The sequence below is a fragment of the Triplophysa dalaica genome, chromosome 9 (genome assembly GCF_015846415.1).
Source record: "Triplophysa dalaica isolate WHDGS20190420 chromosome 9, ASM1584641v1, whole genome shotgun sequence".
In the NCBI taxonomy this organism is placed as follows: domain Eukaryota; kingdom Metazoa; phylum Chordata; class Actinopteri; order Cypriniformes; family Nemacheilidae; genus Triplophysa; species Triplophysa dalaica.
Genome location: NC_079550.1, coordinates 11,262,059 through 11,289,694, shown reverse-complemented (window position 1 = coordinate 11,289,694; position 27,636 = coordinate 11,262,059). Strand labels below are relative to the sequence as shown.

Below are 27,636 nucleotides of genomic sequence, written 5' to 3'. Positions count from 1 at the left end.
TGCTAAATAGTATTGTTGATAAATGCTCAAGATGCATGTATGGTTGGCCTTATGGTGAGAAATCTAAACATCTAATTTGGCTTAGTCTAAATAGATGGATATTGATAATTTTATATGAATTAAATATCTAGGCTAAACCATGAGAACCTGAATGCTGCAGTAAGTTTATAGCATTGACCACACATATTGGCATAGGGATGTGCAGGTTGTGCCATCTCACTTTTTTGTTTCCACTCAGTATGCTAAAACAAAAATATGTTTTCAAAAGTGTGATAATTTGTTTTCTCATTGTCTGCTATACCATAAAATCTATATTTACATTGCTACGTTGTCAAGAAAATGCAGCTCATTTGTACAATATTTGTAGAGCGCAGTGGCTTGACTTACCACCACGACTATTTTTCCTTTATACTGGGCACTCGTACCTGTAGTTCAAGTTTGACAATAAGATGAGACAAGATTATCAAAGACTCGAGCTCACCAGTAGCCAATAATTGAGCGGCCCTAATGCATGAACTTCTGATGTGTTTCTATGGCAACCGGCCAGTCGGATGGGGTGAGAATGAACTTTGCTCAGGGTCAGTGTATACTTTATCCTGTACTTATTAGCCTAATATCACAGACCGACATGTAAAATCTCAATACATGCTGCAAGTTGCCTGCAACAGACAGTAACGAGACACGCAAAGTTTAAACTAGACAATTAGGTGGATAAACCAAACCAAATAAATAATGTTACAATACAATAAAAAATCAAATATGTCATTACATAATAATAATTTGTAACAATTTTAAAAGTTTTTTCTTGCTCAATTGAAGAAACAGTGAAGAGAGGAATCTGTAGCGCGCTCGTCACACCTGTAGGCAGAAGGGGGCGTGGCTTGGCGCAGATATCTATCTAGACGCGGGAAGGCAGTCAGTCTCTCACAGGTGACTGACGGTCTGCTTATCGACCTAGAACAGCAATGAACTTAAGTTATAAACTAATGTTCTTCATCTCCATGAAATTGGAAAGAGGGAAGAATATTTAAAGAACAACCGAAGCTTTCCAAAGCTCTCTTTTCAAATGCCATCCGCTCCGAAGATGAGAGAAGAGAAAGACAATGGATTTGTTTACAAGCGGGACTGTGTGTCATCTGTCGGGGTTGAGTAAAATCTATGGTTTTACCAGATAAAACATTCATTTTTAGTGGGCAGAGGAGCCTGAAGAAAAGCGGTGGAGTGTGACCGTGACTAGATGAGTGTCGCTCGGGCGCGCACTTCATGAGGGGAGATGGAGACGCTGTTCTGGAGACTTCCAACATTTCTGTTTCTCGCCTTATTGTGGGTGTTTTCAGGTAAATTTAGCGAAAGAAATGAACATTAGTTAACTCTTCATAAAGTAAAAATACGCCTCCATTTAATGCTGGGTTGGCAAACTGAGTGAAAGTTAAGAGGGACTGCATGTTACCTATCACAAATCGTTTAAAACTACATCTCACACGATAAAGCTATTCATAAATGCAGAAATGTTGAAGTAAGGTTTGTTAAAATGAGTTAGTGGAGATGTGTTGTAATATTTGTGTATGCAGAATCCTAGTGACGTAACGAGTTTGAATGACAAAACATAATCATTAACAAACTAAACAAATCTGTCATATACGAACAGATATGTTTTGAATGAAGATTTATTTTTATAACCCCAAAAGTTAGATACAATAGGCCTGTATCTTTCTATAGCAGTACCTTAATAATGAGGTTAAGTGCTGATATTTACGTCATAGCTACTACATCTCGTCAACGCAATAGATCTGTTTTAGGCAGCACCTGAAAGCAGTGTGCAATTTCAGCCATTGTGATATGCCCATTGTCCAGACTAATCTTCAGCAAGCCTTAAATCAGAGGAGATTGTAATCCAATGAATTGCCTTGACTTTTTCACAAGCAAGGACAAGGGACAAATTCACTCTCAGTCCATGTTGACAAGATTAAACTGTGTCATTGTGCTGCAGCGCTTCTTTTGCAGCTTTAAAACTTTGGAGTATGATGTTTTTTTTCCTATGCAGATGGACGTAAATAGGGGTTGTAAAAATGTACTCTCTCCTTCTATTCATTTTGACAGCATCCAAATCTAACAAATGAGCTGATAATATCCCTCAATAAATATAATGAGACGGACTTTCTAGATAATTATATATTGATTAAGATATGACAAATTACAGTAAAGTTAATACAATTATATCTGAAGTCGCAATTTTGCACTTTATGTTCCGAGATTAAGGTTCAACATAATAGATTGCCTTTTTGTATTACGTTGTTTTCCTGAAACATTTTCAGCCATATTCATGTGGTATTTGTTGCTTTGTCAGGGTTTTGTTCCGTTTCAGACAGAGTAAGTTGCTGATGTGGTGCGGTTTTCTGTGCCTTTGGGAAAGCATGTTAAAAGAGTTGACATTATGGAGACAACTCCATTTAGTGTTGGATCGTTTTGCCGCAGCTTACAAGTGCTTTGTTGTTGTTGAGTGACCCAGAGAACGGCGCTATTACTGTTTATGCTGCCTCTCAAAATTCATCAAATACATCACTCATTTACAGTACGTGACTTAAAGCTGATAGACCTGAAGGTTTGAAAGGGGTGTGAAGACCATCTTAGTCGATATAGGCAGTGCACCATTTTTATCATTAACACAAAAGCACTGTCTTTCAAAACCAAAAATATCCAAGATAAAAATAACAAACGTTTATGAATTTCACACTTTCATGCACGAATTATGATAACCTCACCCAGGATTGGTTGCCTTTTTCCAACATTTTTTATTTTATTTGATAGGTGATAGGATGATAGACTGGTGTACCCTTTAGTGGCTGAAGTTTAACTATGCCATCAAAACCCATGAAGTCGCAAAAAATGCTTTTTGCATAGTTGTCAACCGTAATGACCTTTCTGCGTGAAAGTGTTGAACATATTATCCATACGAAGAACTACACATTATACAAAATTTCCGAAACCGAGCCACTATAGAAATCTGACATTTTTGAGCATTTTAAGTGCTCAGTTGTGTGCTTGTCAGTCTCTGAATTACATTTACTTACTGACTGATCCTATGCTTGTGTAAATAGCTTAGATCTTAAAAACGAGATTTCATTTAAAAACGAATATTGTGTCATCGTTCTTTATCCCAAACCAGGATGAGGAAATTTCTTATGTGGCAGTATAAAAAAAAGCTTTCTCTGTTTATGATACAATGGATGTGAATGGGAACTAAAGCTGCCGATCTCCCTTTAAGTTCCGCAGAAGACAGAAAGTCATCTAGGTTGGCGGTAAATGATGCAACCTGAGGCTTTGCAAATGGCGACAATTTTTAGGTTTGGATGCTTTGATAGAATTTTCAAGGCCAGCCAAAACTGTTTCAGAGAAGATGAGTGTTAAAGATTTGTGGTAAAAAATGTGGTTTCTCAGGGCACAAAACCACCTGTAGTAAACTGTGATTTTCAAACAAACAGCTTCATCCTCAGTGAAAAGCCGTAGGAGAATCAATGCTTGTAATTGAGTGTGGATCACTGGGCCTTCACAACAGAGATCGATAGAAACCGTAATGCTCACTTACCAGGGGCAATTATGTTTGCCCCCTGCACAGCAAAGAACATTCAATACTGGAAAAAATTCGATGTTTTAAATCTTTAACCCTGCTACTGGTCTATTGTGGCCATCAATCTTTTGATTTGTATTGATACAGATCATTACAAGTCATTGTGCATTATGTATGTGCCTGGTGTTTTACATTTTTTATTAAGATATCTTTCACTCCATATGTGCTATCCTTATTAACCTACTGTAGATTTAGAAGTATTCATGGCTCATACTGACAACCATTAGAGTTGAGCTCACATTCATTTGTCAAGATGATGTCATGACACATCTGAGACAAGAGACAGATTCAGCGCTCATTAATGCTTTAGAAGAGCCGCAGCTTCTCCTATAAGTCCTGCCACATCACAGCTGCAGCCCTTTTGCCGTCCCCGTCTCTGCCACCTGCAGAAAGTAATGCTGTGAAGAGAACGCCCCTTCCTAACAGTTTTAGCAACATAATTCTCATATTACGAAGCGACTCTAATTGCGATCTGTTTGTGAACTCGTATGCAATACCGACATCTGATACTAACATATTGGCACTTTTCTACAGGTTACATAAAATGTAAACCACACATGTTGCCCAGTTATAATCCCTAGAGTCCGCTGTGTGTTCAGAGATGCCGATGTGATGCCTTCCTGAGCGTAGGCGAGGACAGCGCTGTTTTACGTCAGGTGTAAGTCGGAAAAGTGGATGCAGTAATGAGGATATCAGCCATCTAAATGAGGCCATGGCTGCTCTGGACACACTGCTGTGTGCCCCTGTGTGGGCTTCAGAGACACCTGGGAAATTGCAAACTAGCTGACCACACACTCCTTGTATGCTTTACAATACTGTATACGCTGTAGGTACTCCTATATGGCCCATCTGAGCTGTACATTACACGTGGTGATACATGCGACTGTCTTTTATTGTTTATGCTTTTTGGAACAAAAATATCAACATCAATATGAAGACAATTAAAAACTAAGCTAAACTAAACTACATGTTTAGAAAGGATAAATTCACTGAGGATTCAAAAATATCAAAATATGCATAAAATAAACTGAAAATAATCACTTTAAGGAAAATAATCATACCACTGTTTTTAATGTATATAGCATGCTAAAATTAGGTTGTTAGTAAAAAAAATATATCCTGTAAGTACAATAATCGTTTTAAAGGGCCGTTTGCACTATGATAACAACAACAGAATAGAATAGCATAGAACATCATTGTCATTGTTGGGAACAATGAAAAACTGCTATTCAATCAATTAGCAATTCACAAAGAAAAACAGCTAGGCTTTTATTTACATTAAATATATATAAACAAATTCTAAGTTGGAACAAAGGGCAAAAACTGCTTTCATTTTAAAACACTGGGGGCAGATTTTTTTATTTCAAAAGTAATATACCTTTCCTCTTTACACTAGTTTAAGATTCTTTAAATGAGGCATGAATTAAAATCACAATTTTAACAAGAGCTTTTGTTATATAAGAGGGAATCGTATTCATGCGAACATCATGTAAGTGTTAGAACTGAAAACGTCCTTGTAACAGAGATTACAACTGTTATTGACACCGGGCCCAGCGAACGCCAGGTTCTGGAATGGACCTATCTCTGACGACATTGATAGGTTTACCACTGCCTCCACAGAAAAATATCAACGACTTCTTGAAAATATCAACCCACTGTCACGCATGACAGAACCAGAACCAATGACAGAAGCAATAAACAAAGTTGCCGTAAAAGATAGCTAAAATTTGTGCCATCCCTGGTTGTGGAAGAATACAGTAGCTGCATAACTTTCCTTTGGATTCCGACATTAGTAATGCAGGGTTAAAGTTTATTTTTAAAGACGTTCCAGCTCATGTGGAAAAAACAGGGAGCGTTTGTTCATTTAATTTCTCCGAGGATTCCTTCGTGAACAAGGCACATATCGACACTGAATTTCTGGAGAGTTTAAATTAAAGCAGTGCTGTGCCTTCAATATTGGATCCGATAGGAATGGCGCAGCAATCTTATGTGAGTAAAACATTTTTGTACTATGCGTCACTATTGCTTTGTTAGAGATCGCTTGATGTGCCCTGAGCACTATTTGCACGCGATTAGTATTACCTGGGGACCTCTAGTCATATATATTAATTGCAGAGGTTGTATGTGATCTTAAGCCTGTGCGAATCGCCATCTCGGTGATCTGGTGGGCTCATATATAATTTTTCAAGGTTTAAACACCATTTGCGAATTATCGAGGCTGCTTTGAAGTGTTTTGGTATTATCTGGGTGCTGGGTGATATCCATAAAGGTACCCGGAGTCTCCTGTTTGTTTATTTATCATCGAAACTCTGGTGACATTTGAGACCCGCGATCGCAGTGATCTTTTGTCCGGTTTGCGATAAACAATAAACAAGCACAGTTGATCAGACCTTTAACCAAAGTGGTTTAACCAAAGTAAATTGTTGTCACTTTCAAGGTGGAATAGGACATACACTGTTCAGTGCCTAAAACCGTTTGGGAGTATGTTAGTTTAATCATACATCAGCTCAAAAAATGGCTCTGAAAGGAATCCTATTGTTATTGTTCTTTTTTTTTCTATTGTTCCCATCTTTTGTGGTGAAATCAGCTATTCTCTTACACCTAATTGTTTACGCTTTACACTATTATCTTTATAATTGGCAGACTGTTTTTGCTTAAATGTTTTAAGGCGTGTTTTGTTTAAAGGCAAGTAATCCTTGTTACCCTTCATATCCAAGTAGGGATGACAGGATGCAAGTTTTTTATGAGGCGTGACCTGGATTTAGTCGGGCCAGACCTAGTCGAGTGAGGCTAATAAGGGCCTAAAGGATCCGATCCGGCCAGCCACCTCAGAATACACAGGGAGCAGCTGTTACACCTAGCAGATTAACGCCACTGATTGTTTTAAGCTTGCATCTGCCTTTCCCTCTCACTCATTCTCCGATCGGCCAGACTGCACAGAAGTGGGTTCCCTCAGCTTTTATTAACAGAGAAGCACAATATTTCTGCCCTATCTCTCCTGAGCTCTTATCAAACCTCCCCCTACCCTCTTGCTACATCTGTGCAGCTGATCCACACGCATCCAACCTTCATCACATTCGTTCTATGTGACAGACATCTTTCGAGCGGGCCCCGTGTGTTTAACTCTTATCTATAAGGGCTTTTTATTACACAACCCCTCAGGTAGTAGGAGCAATTACTCTGATGTGCCCAAGGATGAGAAATGGCTATGTGTAATATCAGAGGTGGAGGAGGTTCAGCCGCGCGGGGTGCACATCACCTGCAAATGTAATTATGGAGAATAATCAGCCGTGATGGGGCCGAGATGACAGTCAGTCTGTGAGAGGGCATAAATGACTAGTTCATTCCTAAAAAGCAGTTGAGTTAAAGATGCAAAAGCAGTAAATATTAAATGCCTAATGATGTGAGATCATATAAGTTATAATGGCTTGTTAATGTAAGCCTGTTCTTGCTGTTTTATTATGTATACTTTTTATTTTGTAGATGTGTTTCGGTTTCCCCTTCTTGATTGTTCTTACCTGTATTTAGTTAGTCTCATTAGCTTTTGTGTTCTTTGTATTACGCTAACAGGATGATCTTGCTTGATATTTATACTTATAAACCACATTTAGATCCTAATCCGTGAAGTTTCAAGACCTTGAAGGGGTTATTTTGAAGATTAGTCCTTGGTATTAAATTAAAAGTTGTTTGGATGTGTTTTTTGGTAGGTTCTTTAAAACAGAAGTGCAGGACTTCGAGTAAAAATAAAGCATTGTATACTGTATATACAGACATACATTTTTTCCAAAATGCATTTGTGATCTAAAGCAAATGAGTCTAGCCAGAAATTTGTTGTCATCTTCAAAGTTCTGTTACCCTCTCATTTCTGTGTCAGTTCTCAATTTTCCCCACTTTGGTTGCTAAATTGATGTATTCCCAGTTCCATGCACAGAGCGGCATCTGTGGAACCAGCTTGGACCTGATAAGCCCAGTATCCAGTCTGTGGGGGTTTGGAGTGCTCTACATTTTAGTGTGGAAATTGTGCTTCTGTGATCGGGTCCAGTGCTGTTTATTAACCATTAATCATCTGGCCTTAATATCTGCATTGTTAAAGTTTGTAATATTAACTAATAAAAAGTGGTGAAAGCAATCTTCAGTTTCCATAGTTACAACATGTTTCATAACTCCAGCCGCAGGGCAATTTGAGGTGAAAAAAGGGTTGTGTGTTATGATAAATTGAAACTTTCTTTTGTAGTTAAGAGGGAGCAGAATATATGAGTAGAGCAACATTCACATAATCAGCTTTAACATGAACTTGTTGGGCAAGGCTTAATTTCGTTCTTCTTGAAATTATTGAATCGTGTCGTGTCTATCTTGTCTTTGCTTAAAAATGTGGTGCTGATCTAATGTGATGGTCTAATGTGATGGTAAGCACTGAGCGTCTATTTAGGTATCTATTATATCTATTATATATAGCCTATGCATTCCTATTTTGGAGAGCAGAAGCTTGTTACTGTCAAGCAGAGAATCTTAACAGTAAAAAGTTATAGATACATAGACATAAATAAATATATAATATAATAGGAAAGATGAAGTTAACTTCTCACCAGATAATTTTTATTGTAAGATTTGCTTACTATTTAAATATATTGTATACTAGCTTATGTTGGTGATATCCCATAGTAGTATGATATGAATAGCTAGCCCATGCTAGTAAATTTATCATGGCCTGAGAAAATGCTGTAGATTTTAAAGTGAACGGATGGCATGATAAATTATTTAGGGAACATGTTGCCGTGTCAGATAAATTGCAATGTGTACGCCACGCTTATGAGAAATTCTGTTGTTTTAGGGGATGTGTGAAGGGAATGTGTTATTCTTTTCCATTTCAAATAATGAATACCTGCAGGTATATAAAGTTAAGGTTTTCAGAAAAATAGGGCATTTTAAATGATTTCTTTTAGGCCAAAGGACATCTATCTGTTATGAATGGTGAATTCAATTTCAGTTCAGTAGGCAGTTGACAGGCTAGTCATGTAGAGCTGTTTTTTTTACTTAACGTCTTCAGTTTTCCTGTTTCAGGAATTCTTATCTTATTTAATTCTGCATTTTTCTGTCAAAAGGAAAAGTTGAAGATAATGGATGTCCTATTTTACATTAGTGTCTGATAACATGTACATAACATGCAGTGGAGATCCTGGCATAAGAATCTTTGAATTAATGCCTAATGCAATTGCACATGGAATTGGAAAGTCACAGATTAAGAAGTGTTCTTCGGTAAGGCCTTAAATGTGCATGTCTCTCTTTCCTGTAAAGACAGGTTGGCCTGGTAATGGGATTATGGTGTGTAGAAACGGCTTAGCGACCTGGTCTGAGGAACACCAGCCAATCCCCAAAGGATCTACAAAGTGCCCCAGGAAACAGAAATCACAGGGAAGGTTTATTATTGACCAGTCTCTACTCAGACACCAATAAATCATTTATTCTAATTGTACAAAATGCTTATTATTTTTCGAACAACAGCAACCTTTTGCTGTAATTCTAGTCCACACTAGCAAGGAGTTGATAAGACAATGCAATTTACTTCTTGCATATACCTTTACAGTATACATATATTTTAATATATAATTATATATATATATATATATATATATATATATATTAAAATATGAATATGAATATGATGCAATTGGTCCAAGCATTTAAACCTAATGCTAAGGCCATAATTTGAATACAACACACAACTTGTTTTCTTGGCCAGTTCTTCTGCTGTGTTACATTCAGAGAATAAATAGTCTTGTGTATTTATTTCAGCACAATGCCGTCCAATATTTCATACTGCTGTGGTAAAGATTTCGTTACCACAATCAGGTCTTCCATTATAACTTAGCTTTAATTTAATGCAGCATTTCTCAACTAGTTTTGTTTCAAATCCCATTACATTGGACAACAAGTGGCGCCACTTCACAGTAGCAGAATTGTTTACAAAGGTAAACAAACATTTCCTAAAATAAGACATTGAAATATACTGTAATAACTTTATTAGGAACCGCATAGGCCTGTCAATGCTAAATCAATAACATGACATGAATAGGATGAAGAGGAAAATAGATGATTACATTTAAACAACAGCAGAATATAACATCATTGCCGGTTTAACACACACCTACAAGTGTCCTGTTTTAAAGATATTATCTACATTTAGCATTAATTCTACCATCCTTTAAAGCATGGTCTGATAATTCCCTTTCTTTTACTCATCTAAAATGATAATTTTGCTGTAATTTACTTGATCTGTTGCGTTCTTTTATATTACACATGGCAGATGAGTCCCAGGTTTGGTTATATGTTTTGGAAACGTGTGCATCATAGTTGTTGAATCCTTGATTAATTGGTGTATCGTATGTTTTTGCATGTCTAGTAACTTGCTAAATACTGTGTTCAGAGATAGAGGTATAGAGATGCGTTTTCTGTGCCTCTCTGATCTAATTTAGTGCTAGTAATTGTATCGCCTGATACATTAAATCAAAGTCCAGCGTGAATTTGCTCCTTCAGTGGGTGGAGTGAGGTATGTTTTTGAATATTGGCATGTTCTGCACAATTTTCAGTAATGTATAACAGATAAATTGAATTACATGAGCGTTACTACAGAGCTAATGTATCTTTAGAATGCCTTGTGCCTATATATGTGCTGAATATATATGTATAGTTAAAAAAAACACTTTTACAGAATTTAGTCTTCCAAATAAAATGCTGTAATGTAAATAATATTGTTATTTGTAAAGGTTGTTAAGTCTAGGGTTTTAAGGTTGCTAAAGAGTAATCCCTTGGGTCTCGCATTTTCCTCTCCGCTCTCTTTCTCTCTTTTACTTTTTCTCCCTCACACACATAAACACATTCTTAGCACATTTAAAGAGGATTAAATCCCCAAACCTTCTGATCGCACTTAGTGTCTATAAACATTACTCACATGTGATGATGCAGTCTGGTTAAACAGTCCCTCAGCTGGACAGAGCTCTACTGCTCATGCTCTAACCTGTCTGAGTCAGCAGTCTGACTGAAACATGTAAGAGTAAACCAATTTCTTCTTTGTAATTGATCTCATAAGAATTGTAATATGTACAGGTAAATAGTTTGCATAACTAGTATATCTGCAGTAACAATGTTTATTCATCTCATTAATTCATCTCATTCTGTTTTTCCATCAAAATGGAGAATATTTTAAAAGCAAAACATACTACTACACTTCTAAAATTATATATTCTAAACTCCTATAAAGGCTTGCGTTTGACATCCCCCAATGCATTGAACTCCGCAGAGCTGACAGTTCAGGCACAGCACAAGTCAAGCGTATCTCATCATTACTCAATTTCAACTTCGACCCGACCACCAATGATAACTGGACAGTTTGAATGATGTACTTGTATAATTACAGGCAAGGATGGGCAAGAATATCAGACTCCAAAAAAGTTGTATATCCGAAACATATAATGCAATGACATGCGAAAAGCATTTCTTCCCAATAAAGTGGCAATGCAAAACATTTTCAGTTTTCAATGATTTTCATTTTAAAACTTCTTTCTAAAATGTAAAGACTAAATCTATATACACTGCTGTTTAAAAAATGAGATTTACGTTATCAGTATAAATCAGTATAGGTTCATTCTTTATACAATTTTATGAACTATAGGGAATCAATCAGTGATCACCCTCGCACACCTGCAGGATAGAGATGCTTTAGAAAAAAAGACCAAAAAGGGTCAACCATCAGGAACAAAAGGAACAAACCCGCACACTATCAATCCTGCGAAAGTATCAAACATATGTTTAAATACAACATTTCGGTCAATGACCTTCATCAGGTAAACAAACTGAATCAGACACAGTCTCACTCACTTTTGCACAGAACTTCAACCATCAACCAGCTTCTTAAAGTTTCTTATAGTTCCTTTTAAAAACAGTACAGGGCTCTTATTAGCTGCTATTTTTCTATATCATTAGGCCCAAGTCCTCCAAGTATATTGCAAATGATATAATTTTTTAGGTTTTCATTTAAATCAAAACTTAATGAAACTAATGTTCTGTTAAACCACAAATAAGTTACTATCATTATTAAGGACTCTTAATACAGTCCAAAAATTATCCACATGGACAAAACAGTCTAATAGCTTTGTTCAGTGATGCAAGTCATGATATGGATTCACAGTGATTCATCAGCTATGGCGATATTTTATGTGTTTTTCGATACCCACAGCTCAAAATAGATAATCAATCATACCAGTTTTAATGCTATTAATGTTTAATGCATACCTTATCAGAAACTGTATCTTGCATTATTTTCTGGTAGACTTTAAACAGATTATTTAGATTTTTTTAGTTTATTTGCCTATGCAAATACAATTACATTCCTACATTACAATTTAAACTATGAACTATTTAGCAATGATTAGCTTACTTAGTAATGATTTGAATACGTAATATAGCAATTATTCGTATAATTAAATACTTATTTGCCAGTTGCACTCTTTACTCTCATTCTGTGCTGAGCGAGTGTTCATTTTGGACCCTGATTACAACATTATGATTTCATAGTCTGCTTATGTATGAGACTCCTGGGATGGTTTAGTCCCATCTGAGAGAAAGTGAAGGCTGCAGGTCTGCTGTGTTGAGCGTGATGCCGGCACGGGATGTCCAAATGATGTATTTTCAGTTCTCTTCATGTTTTTGAGCTCCTCAGTTCTTGCTTGGCAGTGGTATGAAGCACCTGAGCCTCAGCACCGGGTCCGCTTTCTCCCACAGCTGTAGAGAGCGACCGCCCTGTGGGATTTCAGCACTGAACTCTCTTATTCCAGCTCCCAATGGCATTCTTTCACTTCTAGGTCAGATCAAGCCATTTATTTTTGTTTATGAGCCCTGCGTTTTAGTCCATTATTACTTCTATGCGCTGCAATTTCGTGGCCGAATTGTGACTTATGTACATTCATGGATTCCATTTGGATCCTGTTTGACTCTCTGGTATCCAATCACCCTTGTAACTATCCCTTTTTCACCTGATAAATAGTTTTTTCAGTACAAGATTTTCTGGAACATTGATTGAGGGAATTGGTCAGTTGTGACAAGGTATGTTATTCCCCCATAACATCTGGCTGAATGGTTCCGTAAAGAACCTTAAAGAGGAGATTTTTTTCTTCTTTTACACAAATGTAATATAAATCACAGGGGTCCACAGAATGTGTATGTGAAGTATCAGCTCAAAATACACCACAGATCTTTTATTATACCATGCTCTAATTACCCAGTTTTGCATGTGAGGAGAAACACTCTGTTTTGGTGTGTGTGTGTCTTTAAGTGTAAATGAGCTGCTAGTTTCCGCCCCCTTTTCAGCAGAAAAATCAGCCAGGGCTGTGAGTCTGTGTTTCCAACGACAAAACAAGAAAGAAGGATCACATAAAGCGAATGAGAAAGATGGTTTTTAAAAACCAAACACATTGTAGACACGTCACGTTTTTTATGCGCGAAAACACCATGACAAACCGAATGTGTATTTACAAACCATATACACTGTTTTCTATAAGTTAAAGTAGCCTACCCAAGAAAGAAGGGTCACACGCGTCTAGTAGAAATAGAAAACGTGAAAAATGACAACCCAGTAACTTTGTTTGTGTGAGCCTGAGTTGGCAGATGCACCAGAGACCCGACTTTAGCACTTCAATATGAAAAAAAGCAGTGCAGGACGAGAGAGGACCGGGCCTGGACATGTGTTTAGTGTGTATTTATGTTCTTGTGGCCGGCAATCGACCGTGAGGTGGATGCCGGCCTTTTTCTTCCGTGTTATTGTTTGTTCATTTTGATCAAAGTTTGTTTAAATGTTCGCCAGTTCCGGCAAACATTTCAACAAAGTTTAACACAAGAACATAACTACAAACTAAACACATGTCCGGGCCCCAGTCCTCTCTCATCCTACACTCTGCTGCTCGTCCTTTTATGCTTTTGATCTCCACCGTGGGAGATACGGAGCGGGTGCAATACGCAGCAACACTCATTATCACTTGCGTCACAGGCCCCGCATCATTCCCTCAAGGCTCTCGTACAATAAATTATATCTTCTGGATCTCATCTTGTTCGAACTTTGTATCTGCCACTAGGATCTATTTCTTCCTCATGGACGGTTCAAGTTTATTTAGACTTTTATTTACATTTATTTATTTAGTTCAAAGTAATTTAAATTAACATTTTGTGTTCAATTAATTTCTAATGTGGCAAGAAGCTGTGTCATAAACAGTATAATGTACATATAGCCACTTGTATCGCAAGATAAACCCCTTCAGGTTAAACATCACCTGTCTGGGTTTATACTTTTCAATAACAACCGTTTATATGTTCAGTATCCCTTACTTACTAAAATTCAATCATTTAAATGATAATTAATTAAAGAAATTAATTATTATGTATGGTCTCATAGTTAATCTGATGTGAGAATGCCAATGGCACAGATATAAAAAACTTGGATTGTTACAGTAGGTTGATAAAATCTTAAAGAAACATTTCACCCAAAAATGAAATATCTGTCATAATTTACTCCTCTTGTTTTTCTAAGCCTGTATAAATTTCTTTGTTCTGTTAAACAAAGAAAGATATTTGGAAGAATGTCAGCGACTGACAGTTCTGGGACATCATTGACTAACATGGTAGAAAAAACATCTATTGAACACAAAATAAGATGTTTTGAAGAGTTTAGGAAAGCAAACAGTGGCCCTTTTGACTACCGTTTTAAATTTGTCCTAATATGGTAGTCAATGCTGCCCCATAAATGTCAGTTGCTAACAAATCCTTACAAATATCTGTATATCAAAGTAATGTAAACAGATTTGGACCAACTTGATGATGAGTAACTTGAGTAAAATCATAATTTTTGGGTGAACTATCCCTTTAAGAGGAACTAAGAATCAATCGTAGGAGTTTACAGAATCTCCTCAAGCAGAACGATGAGAATTCATTAGATTTCTCACCTTGAAGTATAGTGAGCCAGCAAACATTTTCTGAACGAGTTTTGTTTGATTCCCACTCTAAAGATGATTTCTGTAAATTGCACTTAATAGAAAGCCAAGTGTTACTACGTCTCGACACACTCGAGTAAACAGTGACGAACAGCCCAATTAACCTCCCAGTGAATCTTTCAAAGATGTGTCAGCTCACAGGTTGCCATAGCAGCTTTCTGATCTCCCAGAACTGATAAATCCAAGAGATGAATAGACATCTAAATATCTAACAACCCATGGCTAAAAAGAAAGTTTGATTTCTTTTCTTTTTTATCTATACAGCTCACCCTGGAGCCGAGCTAACAGACCTGCGTGTGATTTAGATGATGGCCGTTTGATAAGAGCGTGCACAGGGAGGGGTGCTTGATCTCATAAAGCCCGTTTCATTACTGGACACATATCATCCTTATATTATGGATAACAAGCAATTTTTTGCTGTGGCTTTTATCTTGCTTATATTAGCTTTTGCTGATAAGAATTTTTCTTCTATCCGTGTGTCATATTTTGATCATTGTTATGAAGATCTGGGCAACGTTGTGTTCTCTGAACCTGTCATGAAATTGCGTTCACATGATTCAAAGCGTTTTCCGACCATAACCCAACTCTCCTGATGTTCCTTTCATATGAGAACCTTACGAGCATACTTGTGATGTCACAATGGCGCTGTTCTAGATCTAGCTGATGGGTAAAAGACCTGCTCTCAGACTTGGAGTAATCCTCCTCCTTGAGCTCTCACTTTATGCATAATTCAAACCCAATCCATCTGCCTGTTGCATGGATTAATATTTTCCGCACAGATTCGTGGGAGGAGATTGTGTCCATATGCCGAAGGCTACGGAGAGACTAGCTATGTGGAACGGCGTCTTTTTCTCCCAACCAATTTGAGTGGCAGAGATGGAGAGCCCTTCAGGCCTGTTATATTCAGAGTGACTGATGCTCTCCTCACTGTACGCAGGGCTCTTTAGATTTATAGCGCTCTCACAGTCCACCACACCAATCAAAACACCATCTGAGGCAATTCAAAAGCAGACAAGTAAACAAACATAATGATCCTCATCAGCTCAGCTTAGATTATTCAAAGCAAGGCAGCATGTAATGCATCCTTTTTACTGAATATCTATATATCCACATGTTTCACTGCGACTACTAGTGCTGTTATGTTCAGCAATTGATTGAACTTGTAAGGTCTATTAAGTGTGTATACGTTGCGCTAGTATAGTATTAGTAGAGGTTACTTGACAGCTTGGGTTTTGATGACTGAGAGCAAAAATATGTCACATTGATTTAAGGCCATATTTTCGGCAACCTGCAGTCATTCTATTATAGATTGTCCTGTAATGTCATGACACAATAAATGGCCTCCGTTGTTCATTCTCTTTAAGATTAATATTTGTTATTAAAGTGTTTGGGGGAAACGTGAAATAGCCTGTTTCAAAAATCGGTTAAAACGGTTAAACCATAATGGACTGGTTTACGCAACGTTATGTATGTCATATTCTAACTCAGAAGAAAATGATATTGCTCAAAGTCAAGGTTGCTCTCTCATAGCTCATAAGATTTTATGGAGAATTCTTCAAATGAAGTTAATAGAGTATGAGTACGAAGCTCTAACAATTTAGATTGTTTAAATAAAAAAATCTTGATTTGGGTAAATTTGATGAGAAATGATAGAGTTCATTTTAAAATCTTCAATAATATTGACTTCGGATTGAAGACTTTGCAAATCTAAGCTTAATTTGTGATATTTTTGAGATCTTTTGTGAGATATCTGCATCTTTTTCTCAGGAGAACCATCTAAGATGCCGGAGACTTAAGTTTTCATTTGCAGTCCATAGAATCTCATCAATGTGTAGGAGAAATAAACGAGATATTAAAAAGCTCTCATCTTTGACTTGCCTCTAGCTTTCGCAAGAAAGCTTCTATGAAAGCCTAGGGTCTGTGTCCATGTATGCATGAACAATTGATCTAACCATTGATTCTTTGAAAGGATTTAGAGACTTTTTGATGTAAAAACACATTTAAGATGGCTTAAAATAGCACCAGAGATTGACAGAATCCCATCGAAAGGAACATTCCCAAAATATGTAGAATTCAAAGCCCTGCTCTTACTTAACCCACAAACAAAACCGTGTCCATATTTCCTCATAACAACCAAACATCATTTTATATACGGACAAACACAGCTTTCAGTTGAATCCCTCTGATAATTAAACCTGCATATTCCCAACAATGGTATCTGAAATGAGAAGAGGAGTGGCAGTCATGGCCATCTGACTTGAGTCACACAGTTCCATACCTCAGTAAAATGCTTTCTGATGTGCAGCTGCCCAAGATTAGCAAGTATTTTAAAGCTGGCTCAGATCTCTCCTGCTAAAACTCTATCAGAGTTGGACACAAGCACAAGAGGAGATTATATTAGAAGACAATGGGTGTCTGTGTAACAACAATGGGCTTCTGTAAGCACCCGATCAGGTTTTGTTCTTATCTGGAAGGATGTTTAATAAAAGCTCCTCATCTGTTTTGAAGCACCTGGGCTGCATTGGGTGATGCTTTAAGAGCCTGAACAATGAATGTTAATGTAAAGATGTTCAAGCTGTTTGGGGTTTAGTGGTTAACGCTTTGAAAAGTGGTTGGCCTGACATCGGGTATCATCGAAAGAGATAGCTCACCCAAAAATGTGTAAAATTCTGTAATCGGTTTCTCACTTCCTTGTCATTTTAAACCTGTATGACTCTCTTTCTTCTTCAAAACACAAAAACCGAACAACAGCAGTGCCCATTCACGTCTATTGTATGGACACAAAACCAGTCCAAGTCAATGGGTACAACATTCTGCTTCAATCTTCTTCTGTAGAAGAAAGAAAGTCATACAAGAAGGCGATAAATGATGACAGAATTTTCATTTATTGTGCAAACTGTCCCTTGAAGCAAGAACTGTAAAGTTACACATGTCACAGGGTACTTTCTTTTGTACTGCTGTACCCTTAAAAGGGGACTCAAAGGGACAGTTCACCCAAAATAAAAATTCTTTCAACATTAACTCTAAAACTGTATGAGTTTCTTTCTTTGGCACTTCTTGATAACATGGTTTCCCACTGTCTTCCATTGTATGGACACAAAACCACCAAGATATTTCTCAAAATATCTTCTTTAGTGTTCCACAGAAAAAAAATAATGTAAATATTTTGAATGACTTGTGGGTGAATCACTAGGATGAACTGCCTTTAAAAGGTTCAAAAATACATTATTTACATTTAGTGTTTCCAAGGACGGCCATTAAATTGGTGTTGTGTAATTAAATGAATCAAATTAGATTACAGATTTAAAAAAACTAATTTCATTTAGGCCTACAACTAATGGTATAATGTGTTCTCTAAAAAAGATATACATTATACAGCAGACAGCAGTCAAATTCAACACTTTGGTTCTTCAGAATGCACATGGTTGGCATAATTCTGTTTTTCAAAGCTCTTCTGTCAATACTTAGAGCATCTCAGTATCTTGCTGCCCTCGTCAGGTGGACCTCTGTAACTGCAACCATCTATTCTTTGTGATTTTTGTTTAATATTTTCCACACATCACCAAAAGATCTCCCACTGTTGTGTATATTACAGTCTTTGGTTTGTGTTATATGATACTCATCATCAGATCATGTTTAATTATTCAAAATTAACATCTTAAAACATTATAATCGTAATGTAAGGTTAAATATTTACAAATCTAAGATGTTCCCCTGACTTAATGTGTGTGTATGTACATGCATATTGTATGTGTATGAGGTATCGTGCCTCATGCCAAGGTGTCTACTGTAGCACAGATGGAGATAGGCCCAGGGATTAGGGAAGATTCTCCTTGATTTAATAAACTACAATGGCTCAGAAACATGAGGGATAAACCTGGCCACACAGAGACAGTTGCTGAGCATAACACATCAGAGAGTGGCCACACATGGACACGGCACGCTCGTAAGCCTGGACAACGAATGTCCTACTTACGATCTGTCCAAAATCAATAGAAAAGAATGAAAATTGAGCTTAGCCATTGAAAAGATTAAGAGTACAATATCCACAAAGCGAATCTGGCAGTTCAAATTAAGTACCATACTGTTTGGTAATATCATGAAAGTGCAATTTAAATGACATGCAACTATTCTGTGAGGGGTTTAAAGTTTATATGGGTATTTGCTCATGGCTATATTATGTTCAGTCTTTGGGTACTGATATGTTTAACATTACAGATACAGATCAATCTGCCTTTTGAATTTAATTTTTTTACATTTACGCATTTGACAGACGCTTTTATCCAAAGCAATTTACATTGCATTATCCTATACATTTGTTTCTAAGTATGTGCAATCCCCTGGAACCTCGAACCCACAACCTTGGGGTTGTTAGCACTATGCTTTCACCACTGAGCTACAGGAAAGCTTTTTTAGGGCTTGTCAAACGATTAATTCCAATTAATTGCATCCAAAATTAAAGTTTGCGTTTACATTATATATATCTGTGCACTGTGCATATTTATTTTTTATTTATAAACACATAAACATACATGCATATATTTAAGACAAAAAAAATATTGATAAAGGCTTATATATATATTTTTTTTAATTATTGGGAAATTAGGGCTGTCAGATGATTAATCACAATTAATCACATTTGACATAAAAGTTTGTGTTTACATAATATATATATATATATATGTGTACTGTGCATATTAATTTTGTATTCATGAAAACATACGCCTACATGTATACATATTTAGGAAACGTCTATTAATTAACATGCATTTATTTGTATTTACCAATCATTTAAATTATGTATATTTATTAAATAATAATTATTAATATTTAATTTATATATTTATTTCCTTTTATATTCTCTATTTTTCTTAAATACATTTATGTATATGTGTTTATAAATACAAAATTAATATGCAGAGTACACGTATATTATGTAAACACAATTTTTATATGTCGGATGTGATTAATTGCAATTAATCATTTGACAGTCCTCATTTATTTTTTAAATAATTCATTTCCCAATAATTATAAAAAATATTAGCGTTTATTAAATAAATGCATGTGTTTGTGTTTATAAATACAAAATTAATATGCACAGTACACAGAAATATGAACCCAAACTTTGACATTGGATGTGATAAAACGCAATTAGTCGTTTGACTCTATTATTTTTATATTTATTTATATTATTATCAAAATATTTAGTAGTTTATATTGTTTTTTTGTAATGAATAAGTAAAAGTAAATAAAAATGTAACATTTTAAATTGAAATAATTCTCTGTCAAAGTTTATATCCCCCTCCTATCTGTTTTTTGGAGGTAAGATGAGGTGAAATGACATGAGCAGTTATGTGCTTGTGTTTAAGATCACTTTCCCAATGGGTCCTTTAAGCTTGGAGGTTTAAGTATCTTTCTGTGAAATTGTGAATGAAGAAAATCCAGCAATGAAATTCGCTCGCCAAAGGAGCCGCTGGTTACATCAGCTTTAAGTCCGACTGAGCTTGACCCGTTTCACGTGAGCTGGGAGAATGTCAGAGGATTACTGGGCTAGAACTACAACAGAAATTAAAAAGGGGAGAGATGGATGCGGTCTCATGAGCTTCAACTCAACGTTTGGTTTAGAACGTGACATCTTTACGTCACAGTTATGCTCTCTGACTGTCCCAGCTGAATTCAGCATAAGTCTGAAAGTAAAGGGAATAAAGGGGCAGTTTAGTGCAACGCGTCTCAGCAGAGCTCCACCGTTTCTCTGTGAGCTTTTGATTGAGGGACCATTCGCCAAACTGGCAGACCAGGATAAATGGGAATGTCGGGATCAGTTGTTCCACCTTCAGCTGAGCAGCTCAGGAGACTCTCTGCCCTGTGAGTGACAGCTGTCATTGGGTGTCATTGGTCCTTATTGAATCAATTTTGATTTCACTTATTTGTAGATTGTTTTATGTATAATTTTTTTCTTGTAAAGAACATATTAACGTTGCTTTAGATTGTGACATGTCTTTAATCTTATTTTGTGGCACAGAATAGACATTCAAGATGTTTAAGCACATAATTCAATTAAATATTTTTTTGCATAATGATTTGTGTTTGTTGCATATGAAGAATCATTTCAGATGGTCGGTGATCAAACTTTGAGCATGTATTGTTTTGAGAAGTACTGTTTTTATAATTCAACATTTGCTGCTCTATGTATTTTTCTCTTAGGAATAGGAGGTACAAAATTAGGCAATGTTTGGTCATGAGTGATTGTAAAGGGTCATTTCTGTGTTTCAGGTGAAAAATGCTTTGAATGTATAAAGTATAAACATGTCAAACTCTGATTCTTCAACTCTAAGATGTGGTCTCTTCACCCGGATGTGTTCCTCTCCTGTTTTAGGTGATTCTCAGTGGGTGGAGATGCCACGAAAAGACATGGAGGGAGTCGTGGGCCAAATGGTTGTGCTGGAAGCCTGGTACACCCCTACCAGTGCCATAGAGAAAAATACAGTCATCTGGACCTTCATGGCCAATAACACAAAACAAGTGAGTGTGTTTGAAGCATTGTATGAGTCTACCTCTGACGGATTGACAAGCTCTTTGCACAATGCATTGCTGTTGGTGATACACCATTGAAAGACATCAGTGAGGTTAAATAGAGAAAATAGAAAAAGAAGAGACATCTCACAACACAAATGTCTCCTCAGAGTTTCAGAAGAGGTTTTTTGGGGGGGGGCTGTAAACTGCAAATATTCAATACAGTCGTGGAAAAAATATTTTCTTTTTTTTTCGCATTTGAAAGGCAAAAGAGTTGTCAGCAACTTAAATGACTTACTCTTATACATTTACATTCAAATTAACATATTTGGCAGACGCTTTTATCCAAAGCGATTTACATTGCATTATCCTATACATTTATACGTAGGTATGTCCAATCCCCTGGGATTGAACCCACAACCTTGCACTGTTAACACAATGCTCTTACCACTGAGCTACAGGAAAGCTATATACATAAAACATACAATTTTGATGTTGAATTAAAATTTTTGTCATTTGTCAACTACCAATTTCCTGAACTCACCCCTCCGCCCCTTCAAAAATGACAGATTACACAAGAGAACAATCTGTTATCAGACTATTGAAGCCGACACATGAAATCCTCCGTCACTGGTTCACTCAACAGATGGGTTTTAATTTAATGTCGAAGGAAGAGTATAGAATACTTGAAAGGTCAATGACTGCTTATGAAAATGCTCATGATGAATGGATGAGGGAGAAGTGGATTAACTCAGCAGTTTTAGATTGAAATGTATATGTCAGTTAATACACCCTCATCGTGGGAGCTGAGCAAATATTGTGATGCTTTATATTTGTTTCACCTGTTTCCCAAGGCATGCTAACATATCAAAACTTAATTGAAAATCAGCTGTTTTATCATCTTGAGAAAATCTTTTTCATGACTGTTAGCTCCATCATTTAGAAGCCTATGTTTTTATGTTTATCAGCTGATATCTAATGATACTAGTCGATTTGTTTATCTTGCTTTTTTATAATAGTTTAGGTTTAATACTTTAGTAGTAGTGCTTTAAAGAGGATTCATTTAGAGACGTGGCTTCTCAAAGAGTGTATTAGTGTGTTTAGCATCCTATCTGAGAAGCTGCGTCCCTAAATCCATCCACTTTACAGCTCAGCCCTGCGATAGCCATCACAGTACTTCTTTAACAGTTATTTCAGACTTCAATTGACATGCTGTGAGGAATGTTCTCATTCTTATTTTGTTATGAATAATAAAATACAGACATACTGTAAAATGCATCTCACAACTGCTGCACTTGTGTGTTCTGTGGTGCAGATCATTTCTTACTCCTCGGGACTGATCGGCATCGGCAGCACTGACTTTCGGAGGCGGGTGGGCTTTGCCACGTCCATGCCCTCTGCCAATCTTTCCATCTACATCAACAAGACACAGGAGTCGGACTCAGGACGCTACCTATGCAACGTCATCATCCCTGGAGCTCCCGGCATTTGGGGAGAACTAAGTCTCAATGTTAAAGGTACATTGGCAAACGTTGTAAAAACATTCAGAACATTTACAATAGAGATCAGAAGATGAATAGCTTCTGGCATTTTATATAGTTCTTTTTGGCTTTTTTAGTACCTCCATCTACTCCTGTGTGCTCTATATCTGGAGACGCTGTAGTGAATGGCAATGTGACACTGAGCTGTAAATCCAGCAGTGGCAAACCGATTCCTCAATACAAGTGGACCAAAGCAGCTCCTCTCTCAGAGGTCTTCTTCTCTCCCATGCAAAGTGAGTCTCCAGTCTGCCTTTGTTTAGTTTGCTGAATAGAATGATTTATTCCTTTAATAGCCGACTACACTGGGGACACATTACTGTATGCTCGTTTGTTTATTTGTTTGTTTTAGTAATGCAGTAATGCAGATGCTAACAACACTTTCGTGTGTCTTTAAAATAGAGCTGCACGATGATGAAGAAAAATGTGATATGCGATAACATGATAAATAACAAAAAAAATGCAAATAGTAGAATCAATTAATATTAATATTACAGTATAAATATGAAATATCTTTAAAAACAGAAAACTAACCAACAAACTGAAATCTACAAAACCAGCAGTCTTTTCATGGGAAAAAAGCATTGGTTCTTACTGTCTCAGTCTCTCATTTATCAGACTCGATCTAAATCTGTTTAAAGTATAACAAATATTCAGTTATTGCAAACTTGTGATATGCACATTTGCAATATGTCGATCATTTTAAAATATCTTACAGACCTTGTTTACAATATCGCATATTATCAGGTTTTTGTATCTCATCAAACACAATTTTGACTGCTTGTTACAAGTAAAACATGATATCCCTGCTGTCCTTCTGAAACCTTGTATCTCCATGTTGTGATTTTTATTTTTTGCCATAAATCATTAGTCATCCGTTATGTTTGTCACTCGGTTTGACCAATAGAAAGTATTAAAAAGTGCTTGACAACACAGTAATCTCTTCAAATGAACATAGTTTATTCCATTTCCTGAAAAAAGCTAATTTGGACATCTGAGGTTTCAGAAGCACAGCGACAATATATTTTTCAATAGTGCTGAATTTATCAATGTTTTATTAATAATTCTTATTAATTCTTACCGTAGGCAAAGTATGTTATTGTATATACGTGTTTATTCGTGTTAGTCTTGGATGGTTTAGGAATTCTCCTCACGGAGAGTTTATTAACCCTTTGAGATTGGTTATTTGTTGTATAGAGCAGAACAAGGCAGGGATCATTCATCACTGATAATTTAGTGTCTTTCTTTGTTTGGCCTGAAGACAGATGGAAATAGCTCTGTTACCCTCAGAGACAGATTCTCAATCAGCTCCCCCAAACAGACCTTAAATCAAACAGGTACTGACCTTGAATCAGTTCCAGTAACAGTCTCACAATGAAAAAACAGAACAATCCCACATTTTCCACACCAAATAACAAACAAAGTATGCGTTACAGAAACAGCATTAACGTCTGAAACAGTATGTTTCTGCAAATATCTCACGATGATGTCAGCACAAGTCTTTTGTGGACATACACGGCAGTGCCAGCTGTTCACGAAAGCTGGCTTATGCTTATCAGCCATGCAGCAAATTTCCTCCTTGATCCCGGACACGTGGGTCTCACATTACATCCGAGCGTATCTCCCGAATCAGATTCTCGTGAAATGACAGATTCACCATGTTCTTCCTCTCGCCCTATCTCTTTCACTTATTCCTTCACAGCGTGGAGGTCCTGCCCCCAGCCTGTGCTTGTGCTGGGATACCTGGGTAAGGGAAAAGACCCTAGGATAGAGAGAACTCCTTTAGGTAGACTGTTTGAACCTCAGAAAAGAAACAAAGCTGTAGATGTTTCTCAAAAGATAACCATTGTTAAATCATTGTGGTAAAAATGTGTGATAGATGTATCTTGGTAGGTTGTAGATACCTTATAGAGCTTGAGTAATGCCTGCCAATAACAATTGGGCCCTTAACCCAAATGAATACAAAAGAGTTTTCCAGAATGACATTTAGCAACTCAAAACAATCTTTTCACTGTGTCTGACAATAAAAATAGGAAAAAGGTTTCAAATAAAAGATACATAAGCCTTCTTTTTAGCTTTCAACAATTAGTATCAATGTGTGTTATTGGGATTAGAGCCATTCAATATATCAAGCTAAATATTCCTCAAATCTCATTCAACCTCAGTCATCTACTCTGTCCCCTCCCATCAATGGAATGAAATCGAGAGGTACATTACTATTCTCAAAGCTTCATTCACTCTGAGCAACGCGTTTACTCCCGGGTCTTCTTTCAGACGAGAGGCAAGGCACCCTGCGACTCAGCAACCTCACCAAAAACATGTCCGGCAAGTATGTCTGCCGTGCAAGCAACACAGCTGGGACGGAAAGCTGCCACATCAATTTAGAGGTCTCCACCTGTAAGTATCACATAGGATCAATAACACATACAGTGTTTTGGATTTGAATGGCTTTAAATAAACCGTGTTTGGCTGCAGCTAATAACGCGTGGGTCATCGCTGGTGCTGCAGTGGGCTCTGCGGTGGGACTGATGGCTCTTGTCTTATTCCTGATCTTTATCCTGAAGAGGAACCATGACACAGAGGAAGAGATGTCCAATGATATCAAGTAAGCCTCATATTATCCGTCAATATAATCCAGATTAGATGTATCATCTGCTCTTATTCATCTACTTGTGTGTCTTCGGGTAGTTATGTCCTGAACATTACGACTGCAGAAACATTTAACACAACATATTTCTTTGTTTAAATATTTTTTTTTTCTTATTTTAATTTCTGTTTACCACTAGATAATAACAAAATCAAAAATAAACATTTGTTATTCATTGTGAAGGTAATATTCTGTTATTCAGAAATTAATAAATATCCAGCAATTAATGCTGCATAACATTTATAAAATAATTAGCAAAATGCAATATTTTAATATTCATTTTTATTAATATTGTTCATATGAATTTATATTATTTAAATATTATCTTTTTTTCTCATCTTTAATCTCCGTTTACCTTCACTAGATTATAACAAAATCAAAAACAAAAATGTGTTATTTATTGTAAAGAGTAATAAAATATTCTCTTTTTACAAGTTTACTTGAGCAATAACGTTACATTTTTTTATTTGACCAGATAATAAAAAATAAAAAACACAAATGTGTTATTTACTGAAAACGTAATATTTTGTAATTCAGAAATTAAGAAATATGCAGCCATATATCAGCAGGCATAACATAAAATAATGAACAAAATTCAGAACAACACTTCACATATCAGGACCCAGCTTCCCAAAAGTACAGTATATCATGCCCTAAATGGTGACTGTTTCACTTTAGGGAGGACGCACAGGCCCCTAAACGTGTTTCCTGGGCAAAAAGCGGCACAGGATCAGATATCATATCTAAGAATGGCACATTATCCTCCATTGCAATAAGTCCCCCTCCGCTGGACCCTCACCAACAGCCCAACAACCATTACCCATATTCTCCAGGAGCCTCGGACACCGCCTCCTTTCTCACTGCCTCTGGAAGCACCACCACCTACCGCCTCCAACCAGGAGAGACCAACCCACTTCACGGCCTGCCTGGGTACAATGTGACCAGCACTGTCAATCACACACAGCAACATCATCGTCTTCACAATTCCACGGGTCTCAGTCCCAACAGTTTATCCACAAACAGGACAGAGGGGCCACAGCCACAGGCCCCACGCTCGCTCAACATAGCTACAAAGACTGGTACGCTGTCTCGAATGGGGTCCGTGCCAGTCATGGTGCCCACCCAGAACCACACAGGTTCACTAGTGTAGCGTACAGAGAACCCCATGTCAACTTATGTGCTAAAGACTTAAAACTCAGCCAAATGTATATAAGGATGTTTATTTATAAATGGTGGGGATTCATAAATATGAATATGTCATTTTATACATTAAAGTACATGAAGTAGCATAAAACATTTTTTTTTTATTATTTGTGTTTTTTAATATGAATAGTGTTTTGATACCTAAACACTGATTTTTTTTTGCTGTCTTTTCAAACTGACTGACAGCAGCAATTTTTATTTATTTTACAAAAATAGTACAAATATAATTTGTCTCACAATGTGTTGTACATAAATAATGTCTGATGTTATCAAGGCACACAGACATAATTAATTAAATGTTTCTTCAGACTGTTACATAATGTTTTGAGGATTATCCGGATATTTAGGCCTAGTTGTTTCTTTAAAATTATATTAATTCTCGTCTAGTACTTCAGTATTGGCTTTTTGCCTATTGTGCCTCTCTCTGTTTCTCTCAGGAGTTTTCTCTTATGGCATCGTAAATGGAAAGATTTGGTGACAGTGGTGTTTGGTTTCTGTTAAACTGTTCTGTGGACGTTAGAGGAGAGAAAATATAGATCTTTAAAATAAAAAAACAGCCCATCAAAATATTGTCCTAAGATATAGCATAGATAATAAAAGCATATATGTGTTGATGATGATGTATGAGAAACTAGCCTTGTGGTTTAATGACTTGAATGTGTGAGGCAGGGGTTCATCATTTTTTTATATTTTGATTTTTGTATTCATACTGAATGTTGTACTGCTGTGCAATGAATACTGGGTTAAATGCTCTGTTATTAGGTCATGCCTTGTCCTATTGGATGCATTTGGTATCATATAGAATATAAAGTGTTGTGATATAACTGTCCACATGATGGAAGCAGAGAGGTAAGAAAAAGGATGAGAGTTGGAAATTTCTCAGTGAGGTTTAAAAGAAATGTTTCAATAATAGTACAGTATATGTTTTGGTTATTTACTATAATGTTCTGCTTATTAAAACCAATACAAGAATGTATTTTTCGGGACAATTGATTAAAGAGTTTATAGTCCTTTCACTTGACATTTGCTTGACCCTTCCATGAACACTAAGGCTACTATCATTTTATTTTT

The 27,636-nt window shown here is 36.6% G+C and overlaps 1 protein-coding gene across 1 annotated transcript; it reads left to right on the top strand.

The window, feature by feature from the left end:
* The first annotated feature begins 914 nt into the window (after positions 1-914).
* On the top strand, positions 915-27,477 carry esamb (endothelial cell adhesion molecule b). Its single transcript, XM_056757264.1, has 7 exons — positions 915-1,337; positions 21,041-21,186; positions 22,493-22,694; positions 22,796-22,951; positions 24,990-25,112; positions 25,191-25,320; positions 26,041-27,477. The coding sequence occupies exons 1-7, from the start codon at positions 1,274-1,276 to the stop codon at positions 26,510-26,512; spliced, it is 1,293 nt and encodes a 430-aa protein (XP_056613242.1). The 5' UTR covers positions 915-1,273; the 3' UTR covers positions 26,513-27,477.
* The last annotated feature ends 159 nt before the right edge of the window (positions 27,478-27,636 follow it).